At 42.9% G+C, this 21,023-nt stretch overlaps 2 protein-coding genes across 4 annotated transcripts in view; one reads left to right on the top strand and one right to left on the bottom strand.

The window, feature by feature from the left end:
- The window catches only part of matn4 (matrilin 4), a 33,100-nt gene extending 26,929 nt beyond the window's left edge, over positions 1-6,171 (bottom strand). Inside the window, exon 1 of one of the 2 annotated variants that reach the window (XM_088337492.1) lies at positions 6,094-6,171. The gene's annotated coding sequence lies outside the window, so the exon portion shown is untranslated. Of the gene's footprint in view, positions 1-6,030 lie in introns of both variants that reach the window. The other variant, XM_088337491.1, reaches the window with a different exon arrangement.
- LOC148363561 (recombining binding protein suppressor of hairless-like protein) overlaps positions 847-21,023 on the top strand; it is a 62,607-nt gene continuing 42,430 nt past the window's right edge. For both annotated transcript variants that reach the window (XM_088337495.1, XM_088337494.1), the window contains exons 1-3: positions 847-967; positions 5,993-6,059; positions 14,200-14,337. In XM_088337495.1, the coding sequence (XP_088193621.1) occupies positions 910-967; positions 5,993-6,059; positions 14,200-14,337 (263 nt within the window). In that variant the 5' untranslated portion in view covers positions 847-909. The remainder of the gene's footprint in view (positions 968-5,992; positions 6,060-14,199; positions 14,338-21,023) is intronic.

The following is a 21,023-nucleotide window of genomic DNA, read 5'->3' as shown; positions in this document are numbered from 1 at the left end:
AGCTAACTTGACAAAATTATACCAATTTCCTACCTCCATGCAGAAATGAGCAGTGTGCAATTACTGTTCACTGAAATCGCTGTCTGTTTCGGAGGTCGCCTCATATGATGTTTTAATGGGATTTGCCATACTAAAATCCAGACATGGGGACTTGAGACTTAGTGACTTGGACTCGAGTCGACTCGAGTCGCTGTTTTTATGACTTGTGACTTGACTTGGACTTGGCAATCTAAGACTCGGGACTTGACTTGTGACTTGACTTGCCCAAGAAAAAAATACTTGGGACTTACTTGGGACTTGAAGGTGAAGACTTGAGACTTACTTGAGACTTGCACATGTGTGACTTGGTCCCATGTCTGCTAAAATCTTTGTGTTACTTCAATGACCTCACAGCTTTATAGCAAACAAGCCATGTGGGTCAATTTTGGGACTAAATTTCTTGAGTCCCCTGGTGAGTGTAATGTTATGCAACATATTTGCTTAATTGTGGGGAGAAACACTTCACGTTCTGTGCCTAATTGAAAAGAATAAATCCGTAAAAATTATGTTATGTGATTTGATTTATTATTCACTACTCAGTACCAACTTTCAATTGCAATCTTTTCAAGTGTTGCTTAGTAAAGTGTTAAACCTAACTTCCATTACATTTATGTAAAGACCTATCCCATGCTTGGTACATATATAGATTTTGTTTGACCAGAGGGATCTGTGTGGGATATTGCCAGCTGACTATCAAATATAAGTTTCCAAGAGTTTGAATAAACATACATACACACATACACACACACATGTAAGTAAATGATCAACGATGGAGCAAGCAAAGAAGATGACGAAGTGAAAGGAGAAGTAGGAAGCACCACCTTCGTAAAGTTCGGGTTGCTTGTAGTCAAGTGACACGATACACCTCAAATGGACAAAGCAACCATGATGGATCATCTGGTGGACGCCATGGAGGACGGACCCCAAGGTCGGAAATAAACTCATATTCATGATTATTTATGAGCTGGCTTGCCAAAAGGTTTTCTTGGCTGTAAAGCTTGCCTCCCTCTAGCTTTGTCTTAAGACAAATCTTACTGCTAAGCGGTGAAGTATTTACAACTAATCGATTACCTTGATGATCGATAAATGTTTTCGAGAATCGATAATTCATTCAGAGACCTCTATTTGAAATGGTTGAAATGTATATTTCTGCTAGTCCACTGTAAATGCATAGATGCACAGTTCCTCATAAAAGCGTACGATTCACAAATAAATAAACAGTTTTAGAATGTTGACGTGTTGTTATAGAAATTTCTTAGAGACCATGTGTCATTAATTTCAGAGAGAGGGCAGATGAATAGGAGCTGTAACACCACCTAGATATTCATAAGTGCATGTCACTTTTGATTGTTTGGAGTTATTTGAACGACTGTTGACTTAAATCCCAGGATATAGGCATGAAACTCACTTTATGTGGATCATTCAAAGAGCTTCATTTTCCACTGCGCTTATCTGCTTTTATCTTACTTTTAGCAAAGCTGTTTGAGGCGTAACACATGAGGTATGCGGAATGGGGGGGGGGTGCAGGTGCTGGAGAGTGACGTCATGTTTGTTTCCGCATAATTTTAGTTTCTATTTGTTAGTGTAGCATTCAAATGGTGAAAGTAAAAATGGCCTGCATCAAGGAGAGTCCAAACTGGAACCCAAACCTCAAGATAGATAAAAAAAAGTTTAACAGTGCAAGTCTAAGAGATGCAGGTACTTGGACGCTGAAGATGGACAAGCTGACAGAGGCCGCAAAGATGACGATGAAGCCAGGAGATGGCGACAGCGAATAAAAAAAGTTCAAAATGCAGGCAACAATATTTGAGAAAGTATACAATTTATGATGCCTACTATAATCACACAATAGAATGAGAAATGACCCAAAAAAGAAAATAATTTCTAAATCCGTGATGAACTAAGTGTTACCCTTTTGACACCGAGTAGCGCCATAGAACTGCCTGACAAGCAAACCCGTTCAACATGACTTTATAGCAATTCTGATTCCAAATCATTTGAAAATGTACGCAACAAACACATTTTTTTAAATATGGTGTGCTATAGTTGTATTCATTTGTAATGCACTCATCACAGAAACCTCACAAACAACATACCAAAAAACTATAAAGCCGGTGTATCTCACCAATAACATGCTCTTGTTGCCAGCTGATTAAACGATTCCCCGCAAACATGGTCTTGTTACATTCACAACAGTCGAGTAAATCCAACCGTGTAAAATATTTACTCCAAAACACACGATAATGCCGACAGATCGAAAGAAATATAAAACATGCCTTATGAAGAACTACTTTGAATATATCTATCAAACAACCCTGGTCATATCCCTTAAGAGGGGTGACGGACAGCAAGACAAACACATACAAAAACAAAGAAAACAAAAAAGAGGAAAAGTAGCAAAAACACACACAAAATGTTTTGGACCATGGCCAACCCAAATGCCCGAACAAGTTAAGCACCTTGGCACCCAAGTTGGTCATGCTTTCGTCCCTCCAGAAGAAACGGGACACAAAAAAGCAGCCATGTCATTCTCGTGAGGGTGACACAACAGTCTTTTGTTCAACAGCAGGGCCCGACAGCTTTCACTGGTTTACCCCTGCCGCATCATACAGGTGCCCTTCCCATCCCTTAGAACGCCTCTAAACATCCCAATATCCTTTTACAACACCTCTCCACTCATTCCTATCACCAACAAGAGCTCTAGCTTGCACTATACTTAGACGTCTTTCCTGCAGTGCACTCATAACGCCATCATTCCACATCAATCGCGGCCTTCCTCTTGGTCTCTTTCCATTTACTTCTGCACTGTAGATCCTCTTCAACATTCGCTCCTCATCCATCCTCTCCATGTGTCCAAACCAACTGAGTACTCTCTTATGCACACGCTTGCTCAGTTCCACTAGTACTCCAGTTCTGGCTCTCACAATTTCATTTCTCAATCTATCCAAACTTGTCACTCTGAACATACTCCTCAAAAACTTCATCTCAAAAACATTTAATTTCCTTCTCAAATCTGCGTTCGGCCTCTACACCATACAACACAGTCGGCACAATCAGACGCTCATAACAGTCCCCTTTTAACATCCATACTCTTGTTGCTCATCACTCTCCTCAGAGCACCCAAAACCTTGCTTCCTTAATTCACTCTGTGCAATACATCGCACTCCATTCCACAAACTGGAGCCACATCACAACCCCAGTACCTAAAGCTTTCAACTGTCCATGCAACCTGATTTCAAACGCCATGCCCACTCCATCACGTGAACACTTCATCACCTTACTCTTCCCAACATTCACACTTACTGTAACTTACGCCTGTCACACACTCTTCCAAACTCCATTACCAATCTTCTCAATGTTTCCTCAGAATCAGCCACATCTGCAAACAACAACTAACTTACCTGCCACACTGTTCCACTGTTATCCATCATTTTCAAAATATGGCATTTAAATTACGGCCTTCCATCCACCTTTTTCTAATCAAAAAAACCAAGAAAAATCACAGTTAGTTTTTTTTCAATTTTTTTAATGCTTGAAGGGATAATCCAAGTTTAAAGTTTAATTGTAACAAAGGCATTTGAATACAGACGAAAAAAATAATTCAACTAGACTGAAAGACATATTAACACACATTTATTTAATACACATTAAAAGAACTTTAACTTTGTTTGTTAAAATCGGAAATATTGAACTTTAATTGCTGTTTTACTTACTTTCCCCATTTATGTGAAATATAAAATTCGCAGAAAGTGTTTTCAAATGTCATATCTTTCAAAATAGCAAAAAATGATTTCCCTGTGTTTTTTTCAGTCATCGGATTTAATAAAGTGTATAGAACCCTCGCTACTTCGCGATTTGGTTATCGCTGGGTTACTCATTAAGGATTTTCAATTGAATTGTCTTTATATCAATGTATCGTTTATTGTTCTCATAGAGAGCACAGATTAGTGCATGGCAGTTGAATAGGCAGTTGAGTTGAAACAAATACCAATAACCACGACAGAAGACTATAACCACCACTTTGTACCATGGAGAATAGTTCCTGTGCGGTGGGAAAGCTTCTAAGCCCGATTTTGAATTTTATACCTTTTGATAAAGACAGAGGACAGCAATGTTCATCTGCAGTAAAACTCAGGGACAGGTGTTGAGCCAAGGCACAATACTGGGAGGCTGGTAGTCCTCAAGTATTCCAGCATTTGCAGTGAACATTATTTCCAAAGTACGTTTGATGTACTCCCGAGTAATTCTATGTTAAGGATGTACAAATCTAGTCAAAGACTCTCAATTTAATGATTTAGTCAGTGCTAACTAGCTACATTAGTGTCTTACCGTTGCTTTTTCTTACTATGTAAACAAACTGCTTTTATTGTGATTAACCTGATAAATTTTTCTCGTATCACGTGTATCGAAAACTGTTATGTGGTCTAGCATAAAGCAGTTCACTCCGGAATGAATGGCTAGATTACCAACAGATAAAGTGACTGACAAACGTTCAGAAAAAACAACGTCATTTTGCCAAAATAAATATTTTCAACATGCTTAAGAGGGGTTTCTATACAAAGTGCAAATGCCCCGTGCTTTAATGTTGTATTACAATCCCCCCAATAATTAGACAAACAGTAATTTTGGTAACGTTTGCGAAATGGGCGACATTTCCTGCCGGAAGTGCATTTTTCGGCACAACACCGAAAAGAGCTGGTAAGCATTCAGACTTTTATAAGCTTTAAGATCAGCAACGGTGTATGGGGATACTACATTTACAATTTAGTGGTACAGATTGTGTGGACTGAAGTCAGGCATACTGTACTGTACATTTTGTATAGATGTGTGATTAGTCAGGAGGACGACTGTATGGCTTGGTAGCTAGTATTGCTAATGCTATCCTTAATTTTCTCTAAATTATGCTTTCTGAGAAGGTGACCCACCTCATCCGACAGCTGCACAATATTGGGTTGACGAGTCATTGTCAATGTTGTTGACTAGTATTGCTGTTTCTGTTGTTGTTGTGTACTGTTTTGTGGCCTCGTGGTTTACTACGGGTTACTACCGTCCGTCATGGTGTCGTCACGTGGTTAATTTCGGTATGTTTGACTGTTTGCATACGCGACTGTGATAGGCTGTTGTAAGCTGTCACTCAAACAGCCATGATGGGTATATATATATATATATATATATATATATATATATATATATATACATATATTCATTGCAACATTTTTAGTAATATCTGTGTCATGTTTGTCCTCCTACCTAAACCTTAGAAATTTCCATTATCAATTTTTTTTAAGTACCCAGGGATCCACCAGGGAGCGCCAAAGAGGCTTCAGAGCCACTTGTTGCCGACCCCTGTACTTGGTGGATGTCAATTGGTTCAAACCAGTTTTGAAATACATTATAAACTTTTCAAACAGGTATAAGGGTTGACCTCTTTCTATAAATTTCCATAACTTCTAATCAGAGTTAACAAAAAGGGTCTTACAAAAACTTGTTTTTTTAGTGTTAAGTTCGACATACTGTACATATTCATGACTTTTTCGGCCAAATATAAAAACTTGCTTTGTCTCATAAAAAAACAAATAGAAGAATCCACCAGCAACTATTCAGATAAACGGCAAATCGTCATAATAGGAAATGTCAATTCAAAATTGAGAACAAAGCACATCTTCTTTAGAAGTAAATTGTAATACACTATTTTAGTATTTGTGGAATCCAAGCGAAACTACATTAATTAAGAATCAATGGAAATGATTAGTGCTGCAGCCGCTAACTCCACAGCTATTTCTAATTGTAGGTATGAGGGAAAAGGTTTATTTTTTACATGATTACACTAATACTCGAACAGCTCTTATTTTGTGCAAATATTTTGTTGTTTCCTTTTGTTAATTAGTGGTTAATGTTTTTTGGTGTGCTTGTTTAGCCACAAACAAAGTTTTGTCTTCCCACTGTGTTGCAGCAGTTTCCCTGCAACTCCAAGGAGAGCCCCTCACTCACCTGATGGATGGACGGGTGGGTTGTGACAGGTGGGATGTACGTAGATTGTCCTATTTCACTCACGTGTTTGTGGACGTACACGAGGTCCGTCTTTGAGAAATAAGGCGCTGATGATGTATCCCCGCCTTTGAAAAATAGGGTGCTGATAATGTATCCGAGTGTGCTGCAGCAGCGCGCGTGCTGGAATGTGGCCCAAGAATGGGGCAGACATTCGCTTATAAGAGCAGCCCCCTCCTCTGCACTCATATGCTTGCCCCACCTTTCAAAATAACTGAGGTTTTGTTTTCACCGTTTTGAGGTAAATCAAATAATCCAGGTATTATTCTGTAAAGCTAAACAGTTAAGGTATGGCGGGGAAACGATCCAAATGCGGAGGAAGCAGGAACTAAAGCAGTAGTGCTCGAAAAAGGGATGATCATTAATATCAGGAACAAAGTAACAAACAAACAAGGGGTCACCAAACAACAAAATGTTAAAAACAAAACAAAGCCCGACATGATTCAAACCAGAAACAACGGCTGAACCGTGGATGCAAGGAACAAAGTCATAAACAAGTGGGTATAGCTAAACTATTTTTGCAGGGAAAGGACCAAAATCCGGTGGAAGCAGGAACTGAGGAAAGCGTGGTCAAAAAAAGGGTGGTACTTAATAACAACTGGGAACAAAATAACAAATAAACAAAAAAAAATTGGACGCCATGGCATCCGTGACAGAAAGCACCCTGGGTCTGGCAGGCAGGCGGATGGACGATTTTGGTAGGCAGATGGACGAGTTGGGCAGGCAGAAGGAAGAGTCGGGCAAGCGGACGGAAGAGTCAGGCAGGCAAATGAACGGGTCAGGCAGGCGAACGGACGAGTCAGGCAGCTGAACGGACGAGTCAGGCAGGCGAACGAAAGAGTCAGGCAGTCAAACGGACGAGTTAGGCAGGCAGACAGGCGAATCAGGCCGGCCACCAGACGTGACAGAGAGGCCGACGTGCGCAGCAGGGGGTTCGACCTGCGTGGCGGGGAGGCCGACGTGCGCGGCAGTGGGGCCGACGTGCGCGGCAGAAAAGCCGACGGGGACCCTGGACAGAGCGGTGCCAAATTTTCCCGGAAAACCCATTCGAGGCACAGTAATTCCCATGGCGGGCGAGTCCAGGGGCCAAATGGGCGGGAACCGCGACAGCACGGCAGGAGGAGAGCCCCTGGGAGGCAGGGCCATTGCCGACAGCTGACACCTCAGGAGCTCAGTGAGCTGAGCTACTTGCTCCTGCTGACGCGGCATGCTCTGTAGATTTGGATGGAACAGCAGTTGAAGGGCGGTGACGTCACTGGACAATCGCCAGACCTCCCCTCTGTCCGGAGCAAATGCTGCAGAGCGTAGGGAGTTTCAGGCTCTCCCTAATCCCCACTTGTGTGAGCGTTCACTTGGTCCATTTTGTGGTCGGTCCGTACTGTCAGGATCAGAACAGAAAACAGGACCCACTTGCGTAACTTTACTCACAGTTTTATTGGGGAGAAGGGAAAGGAGCGCACACACGATCCGGAAATCGATGGTCGCGGGGAGTAGGTTGCTCAGACGCGGAAGTGGGACTTCCGTGGAGAGTGATGGCGGTGTCAGGGGCGGAAAAAGTAAAAAACCAGGACTGCAGAGCAGACGTGGTCAAGATCAAAATACGAGATTCGCAGACGGACCAACAAAAGGTGGCTCACATGACAGAGTTTAAATACTGTCTGTCAACAAGTTCCAGCTAGCGCCCACGCCAGGGCCAAATGGGCGCCATGACAACCGTGACAGAAGCTGGTGCCACACGGCGGGGGCCAATTGGGCGCCATGGCAACCGTGACACTAACAAACAAGTGGGAACTAGACTGTCCAAAACAGAAAACAAAAAATGAATCTGATATAGCAATGATAGTGAAAATAAAATGCATTCGTTTTGAAATGAAATTCCAAAATAACAACCTATCATGTTATTTCGATGTTTTATTATGTTGTTATAACCAGGTTAGTTATCGGAAGTAGGGATATAAATAGATTCAGTCAACCACCCAAACATTTTTTACACGAAAATTACAACGACCCATCACGGGGGAGCGATTTTCAGTTGCGCAGGCACCCCAACTGTCCTCAGGGGGGACCATGTTGGAGACCCCTGCTCTTGATAACGCTTCGGTCAAAAATAACCCGAATTGGTGAAAAAAAATCACCAAATCGAGTCAATTTTATACTTCTCTTTAGGTTGTTTTGTATGGAGGAGAAATCCTGCCATATGTACAAATAAATGTATAAATAAATAAACACCTATAGATATATGCCATATAAAAAATCGAACATATAAACTACGTAATTACATTGTTAATTATCCATAACGCACTCGCTTATAAGGCGCACCCATAATGTTTTATTAAAAGGCAGTATAAATCAGTATAAAAACACTTCACTATTATATGCTGGTTATACATGCATGAACACTTAGGTCTCAGTCTCAATGTCATAGTCCGGTGCGCCTAATGTCAGAAAATATGACATAGGACAATTTTTTGGGGTGTGTGTTTTATTATCCTGTGCAAATCATAGTTAAGAAAATACGGTAATTGCTTTCCAGGAACATTCTTTTGTATTGCGTGAGTCGAAACATTGGCTACACTAGCAAACTTTGCTTGGATTCTTGCCATTCGCACCTGTCCCCTTTCTTTGTTGAGTGTCCTACCGTGAAATAGTTAACCTTTAACCCTAATTTGGGCAAGTTCTGGCACCCTGGTGATTGACTGCGCACACACACAACGCAACACACACAAGACACTGTACACGCCTAAACAGAAATAATCTCCTCCATCCCAGTGTGTTTTGCTCCTGTTAAGAATGCAAAGGTCACTCGGAAACCTGCGGGAGTATGGGAATGTTCTCAGGGTCCCAAGTGGACACCGACTAAAGCCTGTCTACTCAAGTGACAAAATGTTCATGTTTGGAGATTAGGTACCAAAGTCGGGCGCGGTACTGAATAGAAGTCATTAGTTAAGGCTACTAGTTACTTCGTTGAAAATGTAATTGCCTTACCCCCCAGATTACTGACCTCCAAAAGTAGCATGTTACTCTAAAAGTAACTTTCTAGTTGCCAGTGTTGGGAATAACACCGTTATTATTTTAGTAACGGGGGAAACTAATAGATCATTTTTTCCACCGTTACAATACCGTTACTGCTTGTTACGGTGGGGTGGTGCGTTATGTGCTTTTTTGTGCAGGTTCACGTACATTTTTTTTTCGTGTTGCTGTATGTATTTGGCAAATCAAGTCAAATTTATTTATATAGTCCTTAATCACAAAAAAGTCTCAAAGGACTCCATAGGATTACACAAAGTCCTTGATGATTGCGTCATGGATTTTGTTGCTCATCATTGCCACACAGTTGATTTTTTTTTGTATGTATTTACATACGTTTTTTTGTGTTAACGTATGTTTTTGTGTAGGTTTACTTTTGTTTTTCTGTGTTTTACATTTTTTTTGGTTTGAACAAATTTATTGACACTAAAAACAGAAAACAATCATGACAATCTCAACAGCAATTAAGCACATTCACAATATTATATTCCAATATTACGCTTTAAACAGCAAACACAAAGTGAGGTTTGAACAAACCTTCTCGAAAATCAAACATATTCACAATTTCATTATATAACATCTTTGTTAGTGTCAATAGATCCGTCCAGGCCAAAGTCGATTGTCCTCGGTCTGAACAAATCCACTGACACCAACAGCAGCAAAACACAGCCATCAAGCATATTCACATTTTTTTATATTTGACAATATGACGTGACGATATGACGTTTTAACATTTTTTCCTGACATTTTCAACATCAATGAAACATACCTTTTATATGTTTATATACGTTGTATGTGTTAACTTACACTCTTTTGCATGGTTGGTTTTATTTTCTGTGTTTTACGTGCGTTTTAAGCGGATGGTTTGGTGCGTTTGTTTACTGTCATGATTACTAACTCTGATCACCTGGAGCAATCATGTGGGCGCCTTCTGATTGGCTGGCACTTCGCTCTTAAGCACGCTGCACCCAGACCTCCTCGTCAGAGTGTACAATCTGTAACTCTGTGTGACTCTCCTGATGTCCCGTGTATTTAAAACTCTGCTTACCTGTTTCTGCCTGCCTCCGACCCGATCTGTTTTCCGTCCCACGCTTCGATCTCCTCCCCAGCCCCGGTAAACTCGACCTGCCTGACTTCCGCACTTCGATTGGCCACTTGATCCGAAGCTATCTCTCCGGCTCCACTGCTGACGTCTGATGGCTATCACGTCTCCCGCAAGCCCTGTACGCTTCCTTAAATTAAGCACTGAAACGAATGCTCTGGGGTTTCCTGGTCTGTTCTGGTCTCCTGATAGAACACTCTGACCTCTGTCATGTCCTGCACGGTCGTCAATGCACCCAGCTGGCCCCGCCCCTTGACACCGGCTGAGACGAATTAAATTGATTGCTTGTGGAGTATTAAAACGCTCCTTTTGGGACTGCCCGTTACCAGACCATTGCTTAACTTTGAGGAAAACCTTTTCATGCCTGTTTGTTCTGAGTAAATGCCTTGTTTGTAATTTTGATTGCCTTTAAGCCTGTTTTGTTTTGTCTTTGGTCCCTGTGTGTTGGACAACTTTTATTTTCCAATTAAAGTGACAGATCGTCTACGCTTTTGAGTTCACACTTCCTGCTTCCTGGCCCGTTTCTTCTGGTAATACTGAAGTACGCCGCTTGGCTAACGCCCAGTGAAGTCACCGCCCTTCAGCTGCAGGTCGAGCAAGCTCAACGCATACATCGCCGGATGGAGTAATTAGCTCAGCGGGCTGAGTTCCTGTCGCGTCATCTGAATGAGCTGTCCGAGGCGCCTGTCGGCCTCAACGCCTCGCCTGTCGGCCTCAACGCCTCGCCTGTCGGCCAACGTTCCGTGCTTAACTATCGGTCTGACTCCCCTGCTTGCCTGTCCGACTGACCTGTTTGCCAGTCCGACTCCCCTGGTTGCCAGTCCGACTCCCCTGGTTGCCAGTCCAACTCCCCGGTTTGCCAGTCCGACTCCCAGGTTTGCCAGTCCGACTCCCCTGTTCGCCAGTCCGACTCCCCTGCTTGCCAGTCCGACTCCCCTGCTTGCCAGTCCGACTCCCCTGCTTGCCAGTCCGACTCCCCTGCTCGCCAGTCCGACTCCCCTGTTCGCCAGCCCGACTCCCCTGCTTGCCAGCCCGACTCCCCTGTTTGCCAGCCCGACTCCCCTGCTTGCCAGTCCGACTCCCCTGCTTGCCAGCCCGACTTGTCCGCCTCCCGCCCCAGCCTCTCCCCGTTCCTGCATTTTCGGAAGAGGGAGTGGGGTTGCCCTCATCGGGAGCGTCGACCCATTCTGGGGGGTGAGGTATTTGTTACCTTTTGGGACCTCAGGAGCTGTCCCTTGAAGGGGGAGTTCTGTCATGTCCTGCACGGTCGTCATGGCACCCACTGGCCCCGCCCCTTGACACCGGCTGAGACGAATTGAATTGATTGCTTGTGGAGTACTAAAACGCTCCTTTTGGGACTGCCCGTTGCCAGACCATTGCTTAACTTTGAGGAAAACCTGTTCATGCCTGTTTGTTTTGAGTAAATGCCTTGTTTGTAATTTTGATTGCCTTTAAGCCTGTTTTGTTGTGCCTGTGGTCCCTGTGTGTTGAACGACTTTTATTTTCCAATTAAAGTGACAGATTGTCTACGCTTTTGAGTTCACACTTCCTGCTTCCTGGCCCGTTTCTTGACAGTTTACAAGCGTTTTATATGTTTATGTATGTTTTTGTACATGTTTTTGTATGTTTTTTGGCATTTGTGTACATGCTGATCGTTATTTTATTATATTGTGTACTGGTTATATTTGTTGCACTTCAAATGTAGAATAAATCTGTTGTTGGCAAGGTGCAGACAAAATTAAAAGGTTCTATAACACAACCTGAGTAGCTCAGGAGGTAGAACGCTTGTCAAGGGATCAGGAGATCGCAGTTCGAATCCCGGCTCCTCCGTGTTACATGTCGAAGTGTCCTTGGGCAAGACACTAAATGACTAATGCCCCCAATAAGCAGGTTGGTGCCTTGCACGGCTGCACGGCCGCTATTGGTGTGTGAGTCTGTGTGTGAATGGGTAAAATGTGAAGCACATTGTAAAGCGCTTTGGGAAGTCTTCATTGACTTGAAAAGCGCTATATAAATGCAGATCGTTTCATTTCATTTCATGACTACCTGTCTGTTATTCTCTATTCAACTAACTCGAACACTGCTCATAAAATTTCAAATTATTTGACATACAAATAATTGTATGAAATAAAGCAACGGAAATAGTTACTTTCCCTGGTAACTAGTTATATTTACTCTAGAGTATTCCAGTTACTAACTCAATTACTTTTCGGAAGACGTAGTGAGTAACTAAAATAACTAATCACTTTTTTAAAGTAGCATTCCCAACTCTGCTAGTCACAAATTACCGTATATACTCACACTGAAACCGACCCCTAAAACAGTTTAAAAATAGCCACATGATTGAAAAAAAAAAAATAGAAGCAAAGGTGAACACCAACCTGTGGAAGCAGTGAACCCTTCATATTTCTTGATTTGTGCAATCTTGAAAGGTTGCAAACAAACACAGCAGAGACACTCCATATCGGATTTGTATTCTGTCTTCAAACCACTGGAAGATTTCCTTCTCCATCTCTGGATAATGTCCAATACATTTTCTTTTTTAATCCAGGCATGGTGCATTGAAAAAATTATTTGACACGAAGTCCATGATGATTGCGTCATGGATTTTGTTGCTCACACAGTTGATTTTTTTCAAGAAAATATGAAAGCGACAAGTGATGCAATGCGTATTGTACAATGTGAATAGGAACAAAACAGACCTACTGTAAATTTTGGAACAAAATATTTTCTCCTTGGTGATTTAGAATCTAGTATCGGTATTGTCGCTGTATTGTCACGCATTCGCTGCTGCTCGTCAATGCCCAAATTTAGCTCATCTCAGAGTGACGCTTTATACAATAAAAACAACCGTGACCAGATGATGGAGGTGCTGTATCTAAGTCGGATCAGGAGGCTTTTCCTGCTACGGGTAACTGTGGAAACACGTAGTGTTCTGTTTCATCTGGGGGAGCAAACCTCTGCCCCAAAGAAATGGCCTGGGAAGGGTAATTGCCCAAGACACACAACAGGAAGTGATGGCACTACGGCTCGGTGAACCTAATGTGAAATATGGCTTGGATGTGAGGATATACGGTAAGAAAAATATCAGATTATTATTGGGGAGGATTTATGCCCCTTTGTACTCCTTTTCAGTATTCAGTTGTATTTTGTAAGTGGATATAAACATTCCCACCCCTCGCGTATGTTTAGCTCTGCGTTCTGTTGCTGGCATGTTGAGGGTTGTACATTACTTTGTGAGCAAAGTAGGTATCGTCAAATAACAGAAGACATAGTAATTTATCATTTGATTTTCAAAATTAGTGGAGTTACTCAACATGTTAAAACGACGGTTAAGTGAAAAAATGCTATGATTAACGCAATTCATTACAGAGAAAAGTAATTGTGTTCCAGGAATGTGTTCCTTTGTAACATGTTACTCCCAACACTGCATAGGACTAGTCATAAATTCACTGTAAGGGTCTGGCGTTCTTTTGTCAACAAGAGGGCGCCGAATGGGTTTGTCATTGGGACAGGTGTGTCGAATCGCCCTAAACCTGTCCCTGATTAGCCTGACCGTTCATGGGTACACTTTGGACAGAGCCCTTTGTTTGGTCAGTTTTCCATTTCCACCTTGTTTTCCACCATCAACTTATTCCAGTCCATCCTACTTTCTGAGGTTTGTTTTTAGTTATTTAGTTGAGACAGTTTTATTGTCTTTTTTGTGACATTGTTGATGACCTTTTAATTAAATACCATATTTTTGAGCATCTTTCCATGTTTCCTGCTTCCAGCGTTTGGGTACGGAGCGATTCAAAAAATTTACGCTTGGATGAGTTTGGCATGGAGAAATACACCACTATGGGTTAATTTTACCTCACACGCCAGCCAAGGCAGAGTTTTTCAGGCGTAGATGGAGGGATGGATGACAGGCGACATGCAAACAAACAAATGGATGCATTCATGTCTTCAACAATTCCTGATACTCTCCCCCCTTTTTTTAGTGTGAAAGATAACTCTTTCTATCCAATCGGACGACCTGAAACAGTATGCCAATCATTTGGATATGGTGCGCTTAACGACCAGAGCGTCGTAATATTGCATGCAAAAGTCGCTCAGAAGTCTTATGGCAATGAGAAGAGGTGAGCCCACACGTATCAGTTCCTGTCCTGTCCATTCAAGTGCTCAATGTGTTCATTTTTCATGTATTTTCCGTGTTTGTTTCAGTCATGTGTTTACCATTTTAATTCATCGGTCCATTTATGGCAAGTTAATGTACCGCATTGTCTGCATTATAAGATATATGCCATATATGTCTTTTGTGATAGATTTTTCATATATAAGGTGCACTGGACTATAAGGTGCATGGAATTACAGTGGGACCTCGCTACTTCGCGGGTTCAGAGCTTTGCGGGTCCCAAAAATAAAATTCATAAAATAAAATAAAAAAAAAATATATATATATATATAAGCATTTTTGAAGGGGCATCGCTACTTCGCAGATTTTCACTTTTCGCGGATGGTTTTGGTCCCCATTAACCGGGTCTAAAAAATAATAATAAAATCAAATTTAAAAAAATATATATTTTTTTTAAGCATTTTTGAAGGGGCGTCGCTACTTCGCGGATTTTCACTTATCGCGGGTGGTTTTGGTCCCCATTAATCGCGATAACCGAGGGATTATTGTAAAACTACAGTAAGAGCTACAATTGTACAGAAAATAAATAAAATAAACGGGCATCTCTACACATGATAATTTTAATACACATGAAGTCACTGGTCAACTCACATTTATTTGAATACCCCTTAATCACAAAATGTCTCAAAGGACTGCACAGGCTACAATGACACCATCCACTGATCTGAAACCAGCATGCGGGCAAAGAAAAACTCAAAAACCTTAGGATGAGGAAAATAAGAATTCTTTAGAAAGGGACATACACTAGGTCATCAGGCTACAATAGATGTTGCATTGGATAACAATGCACATGACGTAGTCAACATCAATTAACCATTCAAATACAAAAAATCTATCTATGAATCTATCTATCTATCGATACTGCATGGGTAATATGTAAAATTGTTCAAGAAGCGACAGCGACAAAACAGCTTCTCTTCTCAGCCGGCTGGTCGATGCAAATGATGACATGCTTCAGGTCCAGCTGCTAATCCGCAAAGTCAACCTGGTTCGTCCTTCTGCCTTATTTCCCCATTTACCAGGCAGACGGAAAGGACAGGAAAATAACAGTATGAGGTCGGTATCAGTCTAGATTTGATTACACCCTCTGATGTTGCAAATCTTATTTCAGGAGGCAGAGCATTCCACAGCACCGGTGCCTGGGTGGAGAATGCTCTCAAGCATGCCAATTTCTTCTTGGTTCTTGGAGTTACAAGTAAACCACCATTTTCCAAGCGGAGGCTCGGTGCAATAGAATAGGGGAAAATTAAATTTAAAGGACGAAGAAGAGGCAAGTCCCTGCAATGATTTGTATGTTCGAAACAGAATATTAGAGTCACATCTTAAACCGACTGGAGCCAATGCAAATTAGCTAAAATTGGTTAAACTTTTTTGTATTCGTCAAAAGTCTCGCTGCCACATTTTGAACCCGTTGCAAACTTTTGATGCTAGACATCAGGACACCAGAAAGCAAAACATTACAGTAATCAAGACGAGATACACAAGGTTTCTTTTTTAATGAAAAAAATATGGAAAATATAGTTCACAAGCAATCCCAGAGGCTACCACCAGATACTGCTCTAAACCGATTACCGCTCGTAACCGCTAACAGCCATCAGTCTAGTTTGCGAATTCGCCTCCTGCATTCAGGCACCTGACTCCGCACCCATGGTTATACCTGTAGAGCAGTGATTTTCAACCACTGTGCCACGGCACACTAGTGAGAGATCGTCAGATGTGCCGTGAGAAATTATCCAATGTAAATTTTTAAAATTTTAAGTTTTAGAAAACATTTATGAATCATTTTCTGCAAATATTATGTCATTGTCAAGTGTCTGTGCTGTAAAAACTGGGGGTATAATAAATTATATTGTAATTAAACATACTGTTCTGTCAGGGAAGACCAGAACATAGCAGGAGACCCCAGAGCGTTCGTACAGTTCTTTATTTGGGGAAGCGTAAGGGTTAGCGGGAGACGTGATCAATCGTAGCGTGGGACGAAGGCAGGTCGCGTTTACCAGGACTGAAGAGAAGATCGTAGCGTGGGACGAAAGCAGGTCGAATCGGAGGCAGGTCGGATCGGAGGCAGGCAGGCAGAATCAGGTAAACAAGAAGGCACATGTAATCGGGAGAGTCTTACGGGGTACAGAAGTAATCCTCAGACCAACAGGTCTCGGCGTAGCGAGCTTAAAAAGGGAACATAAACCAATCAGGGAGCGCATTCCCGCGCGTCAGATGATTACCCCAGGTGGCTCCACTTGGGTAATCATGACAGAACCCCCCCCGCAAGGGACGGCTCCAGAAGTCCCCCAGGAAAAAAAAAAAATTAATCCAAGACACGTCACAGGGAAACTATGTAACAGCACAGTACCACTCAGAATCTCTCTGAATGGAGGGAAGCCCCCTCAACAGCATCCGAAGGGGCGGCAGAGGGTGGGTCCGGAGGGCAAACAGGAAGAATCAGGACCGGCGATTCAGACAGGACAGGCAGAATCAGATCAGGCAAGACAGAGGCGGAGACAGGACAGGCAGAGTCAGAACCGGCGAACAGAGCAGGCACAAAGGACAGAATCAGAACAGGCAGAATCAGGGCCGGCAGCGGAGTCGGAGTGGCAGGCCGGAGAGTCGAAGTCGGACTGGCAGGCAGCGGAGTCGGACAGGCAGGCCGGAGAGTCGGAGTCGGAGTGGGACTGGCAGGCCGCGGAGTCGGACAGGCAGGCAAGGGAGTCTAACAGGCAGGCATGGGAGTCATAAGGCCGATTGGGTGGCAGGGAAGAGGCCTTAGCTTTACTGAAGACTTCCCGTAGGTGGTTGTAACGAAATGGGACCTTGGACAGATTGGGTGAAGCTCTTGTGGAAGTAGAGTGACCCGGGTCAGGAGCGGCTCGCAGACAGGTTTGGTGACAGTCCATGCCCCATTCTAGTATTGACCCAGTGCGCCAGTCGAAATGGGGGTTGTGTTGGACCAACCATGGATGACCCAGAACGAGGGGTTGGCTCGGGGAGTGAAGCAAATGGAATCGGATCCTCTCTTGGTGATTCCCAGACAACTGTAATTCTATGGGTTCAGTTATTTGAGACACGGTGCCTAACAGGTGACCATCTAAAGCCCGAGCAGATATCGGATTAGGAAGGGGTTTAACAGGTATCCCCATTCTGCGTGCGAGGGACAGATCAAGGATATTTACCTCAGCGCCAGAGTCAATCAGGGCTGGGAATGTCTGCGTAGAATCGGGGAGGAAGAGAGAAGCCTGGATAACGGGTCTAGCGTCTTTGGGAGCAGATACAAGGACTGAGTTCAATCGGACGCCCCTTACGTCCGACGAGCGTTGGCCTTTTACCGGACAGGTGGCGACGCGATGTCCCTTACCACCGCAGTATAAACATAATTGATTGACAAATCTTCGCCAGCGTTCCTCGGGGGAAAGAGAGACCCGGTCCACCTCCATCCTTTCTTCGTTGGGGATGACCGGGACCTGGTCCACCTCCATCCTTTCTACGATGGGGCTGAACGGAACCCGGGGGTTTGGTACATTATTAGCTTCTTGAACTTGCCTAGTGACGGATTGGCTGGGACCCTCCCTCTCTCGGCGTCTCGCCTGAACCCTACGGTCGATCCGGGAGGTCAAGTCAATAGCTTCGTCAAGTGTTGCCGGCGGAGCGTGGGAGACTAATTCATCCTTGAGATAACCGGACAAACTGTGGAGGTAGGCGTCGACCAGCACCTCTTCATTCCAATCACTTTGTGCTGCTAGCGTACGAAAGTCGACAGCATAGTCGGCAATGGAACGTCTCCCCTGGCGGATGTTCATGATCGAGCGGGCCGCGTCGACCGATGAGGAACCAGAGTCAAAGACCTTAATCAGCTCTTGAGCCAAGAGGTTGAATGATTTGCACGCCGTAGCACCTCTCTCGTAGGCGGCCGTTCCCCAAAGACGCGCTCTTCCCGTGAGGTGATTAATGGCAAACGCTACCTTAGCTGCCTCCGTAGCAAAATTGCGGGGCTGGAGATCAAATATTAATCTACAATTTACTATGAATGGGCGGATCTGAGCGGGATCTCCCCCAAACTTTTCTGGCGAGCCCACTCGCGGCTCAGCGAATCCTGCGCTGAATGAACTGGGAAAGGCCGAAGGTGGCCTGTCAGTGTTGGGCGCCGATGAAGTGGCTTGATGGGTCATTACTTTGGAGAGATAGGACCAGTCCCGACCTAACAGATCCCACTCGAGCCGTAACTGACTCACTTGCTTAGCCAATTCCGCCACGTCGGAAATTACTTGCCGAACTGCACCTTCTAAAGGGGGATTGGGCTGCTGGTTCTGGCTTTCATAGTCGTCAGGGGGCACATGTACGGACGCGGGGTCCATTCTGGTCTGAGGATTCTGTCAGGGAAGACCAGAACAGAGCAGGAGACCCCAGAGCGTTCGTACAGTTCTTTATTTGGGGAAGCGTAAGGGCTAGCGGGAGACGTGATCAATCGTAACGTGGGACGAAGGCAGGTCGAGTTTACCAGGACTGAAGAGAAGATCGTAGCGTGGGACGAAAGCAGGTCGAATCGGAGGCAGGTCGGATCGGAGGCAGGCAGGCAGAATCAGGTAAACAAGAAGGCACATGTAATCGGGAGAGTCTTACGGGGTACAGAAGTAATCCTCAGACCAACAGGTCTCGGCGTAGCGAGCTTAAAAAGGGAACATAAACCAATCAGGGAGCGCATTCCCGCGCGTCAGATGATTACCCCAGGTGGCTCCACTTGGGTAATCATGACACTGTTCAGTGTCATTTTATAACATTTTTGGTAAGTGGTGTGCCGCAAAATTTTTCCATGGTAAAAATTGTGCCCTTGCTCAAAAAAGGTTGAAAAACACTGCTGTAGAGTACCTGTATTTCACAGAAAGGTCGTTTTGATCGCATCTTTTTAATCACATTTTATAACATCCCCTGTTTGGGACTTTTTGCCTTGAGTTCCAGAAAGAGAATCATTAAGGTCTCTAAAAAGAGAAGGACAATGATGACAATTAAAAAGAAGCAACAAATTAAAAAAAATTAAGAAAAACACAAACATGCTGTTCGGGTGGGTGACCAGGACTAGGAGTATAATCGGGAAGCAGCGAGTGCCAATCACAAAGGCAAATAATTCAAGCAGCGCTTCGCTGCAATAATTTTTGAGGGAGGTTACATTTTTGTTGCAAAAATTGAAATAAAACTGTGAACAAGATGTCATAGAGAATTTGAAATCTACACAGGAAAATAGAGAAGAGCTGGGTTAAATGGGAGTATGTTGCTTCCTCTGTTGAAAAAAGAAAAACATCCCAAAAAAGTGGCAACTGGTTGTGCGAAAGCTCTCTTTATTGACACTTGCCTTATACATTTCCGTAACATTATTACGGGGGGCCAGGAACAATTCTCCTTTGATATATTTATTTGTCATACGACCTGTAGAAAGTGACAGTGTTGCGAGTCCAGACAAGAAAGGGCAAAAGAAAGTGATGAATGAAAACTTAAACAGGCAAAAAAAAATCTGGGGTCACGTTCCTTTAAAATTACACTAACTTTAATTTTGAGTCTACAGTAAGTGCTAATGTATCATCAAATGTCGTGCACCGTCACTTCACCCGCTCCGTACCACTTCATTACAGCAACTCAAGTTCCCCCATGGTAAGTGCTCATGATAAACTCGCTTTTTTTTCGTTATTAGAATCTTATTTGTATTATTACTGTATTTTTCATGGGATATTTTTGGGCTGCCGGCAATGGGCCATTATGTTTTTAAATATTTCATATCAGGAAAATTCACTCATTACACAAGTTACAACCAGGATCCTTGAACAAATTAAGTGTGTATGTAGAGGTACCACTCTTAATAAATAGATAGATAAATAGATAGATACTTTATTCATCCCCGTAGGGAAATCCACACTTCCAGCAGTATCCTTGTGTTGAAAATAAAACAATAATAAAGGAAAGGAATATAATACATAAATACCCAATGTATTTGAATTAAGATAATTTATTGTATTTCATAGAACACAAATGAACATTATGCCATCTGGTTTCACCACTAATATTAATTCATTCATTCATAAAAGGTGTTTTCCTCACTCCAAAGTATCTCCTTTTTTGCCAGCTAGACACCTTGCGAATGACATATCGAATAACTAGACTTATTTTCTTTTGTTGGTGTATATTCAGGCAATAGCTTCAACCATTACCCTTGTAAATCTAAAAAAAAAGTACAACAAAGACCTCTTAGTTTGTTAACTATACAGATATGGCATATTATATAGATCAAACATTAATAATAACGCCGCAAGTAACGACTAATTCAAAAGTTACGGACTATAGACTTTCCTCCTTTCCTTCCTACGTCATCATCGCATGCGCGTTGTTTACCCAGACCAGTGCTGGTAGCAATATAAGTTTGAATAGAGTGATGTATGTTGAGTTGCATTTTAGAGTCACAATTTACATAAACAACATGCCCAGCCGTTATGTGTACGGCTGTACAATTTTGAGGAACAAAATGTTTTTGCAATCCTCAGAGGAAAAAGGCCTTTATAGAAGGACCATAGGGTTTTCTTTTTCTTTTGAACTTTGATCACTAAAATAAAGTCACTATCATACAGCTTGCACATACTTTGTTCTTATTTTAGA

The sequence above is a fragment of the Urocampus carinirostris genome, chromosome 6 (genome assembly GCF_059441175.1).
Source record: "Urocampus carinirostris isolate Australia breed hairy pipefish chromosome 6, RoL_Ucar_1.0, whole genome shotgun sequence".
Classification (NCBI taxonomy): Eukaryota; Metazoa; Chordata; class Actinopteri; order Syngnathiformes; family Syngnathidae; genus Urocampus; species Urocampus carinirostris.
The sequence above is the reverse complement of the archived record's forward strand: the minus strand, read 5'-3'. Positions and strand labels throughout refer to the sequence as shown.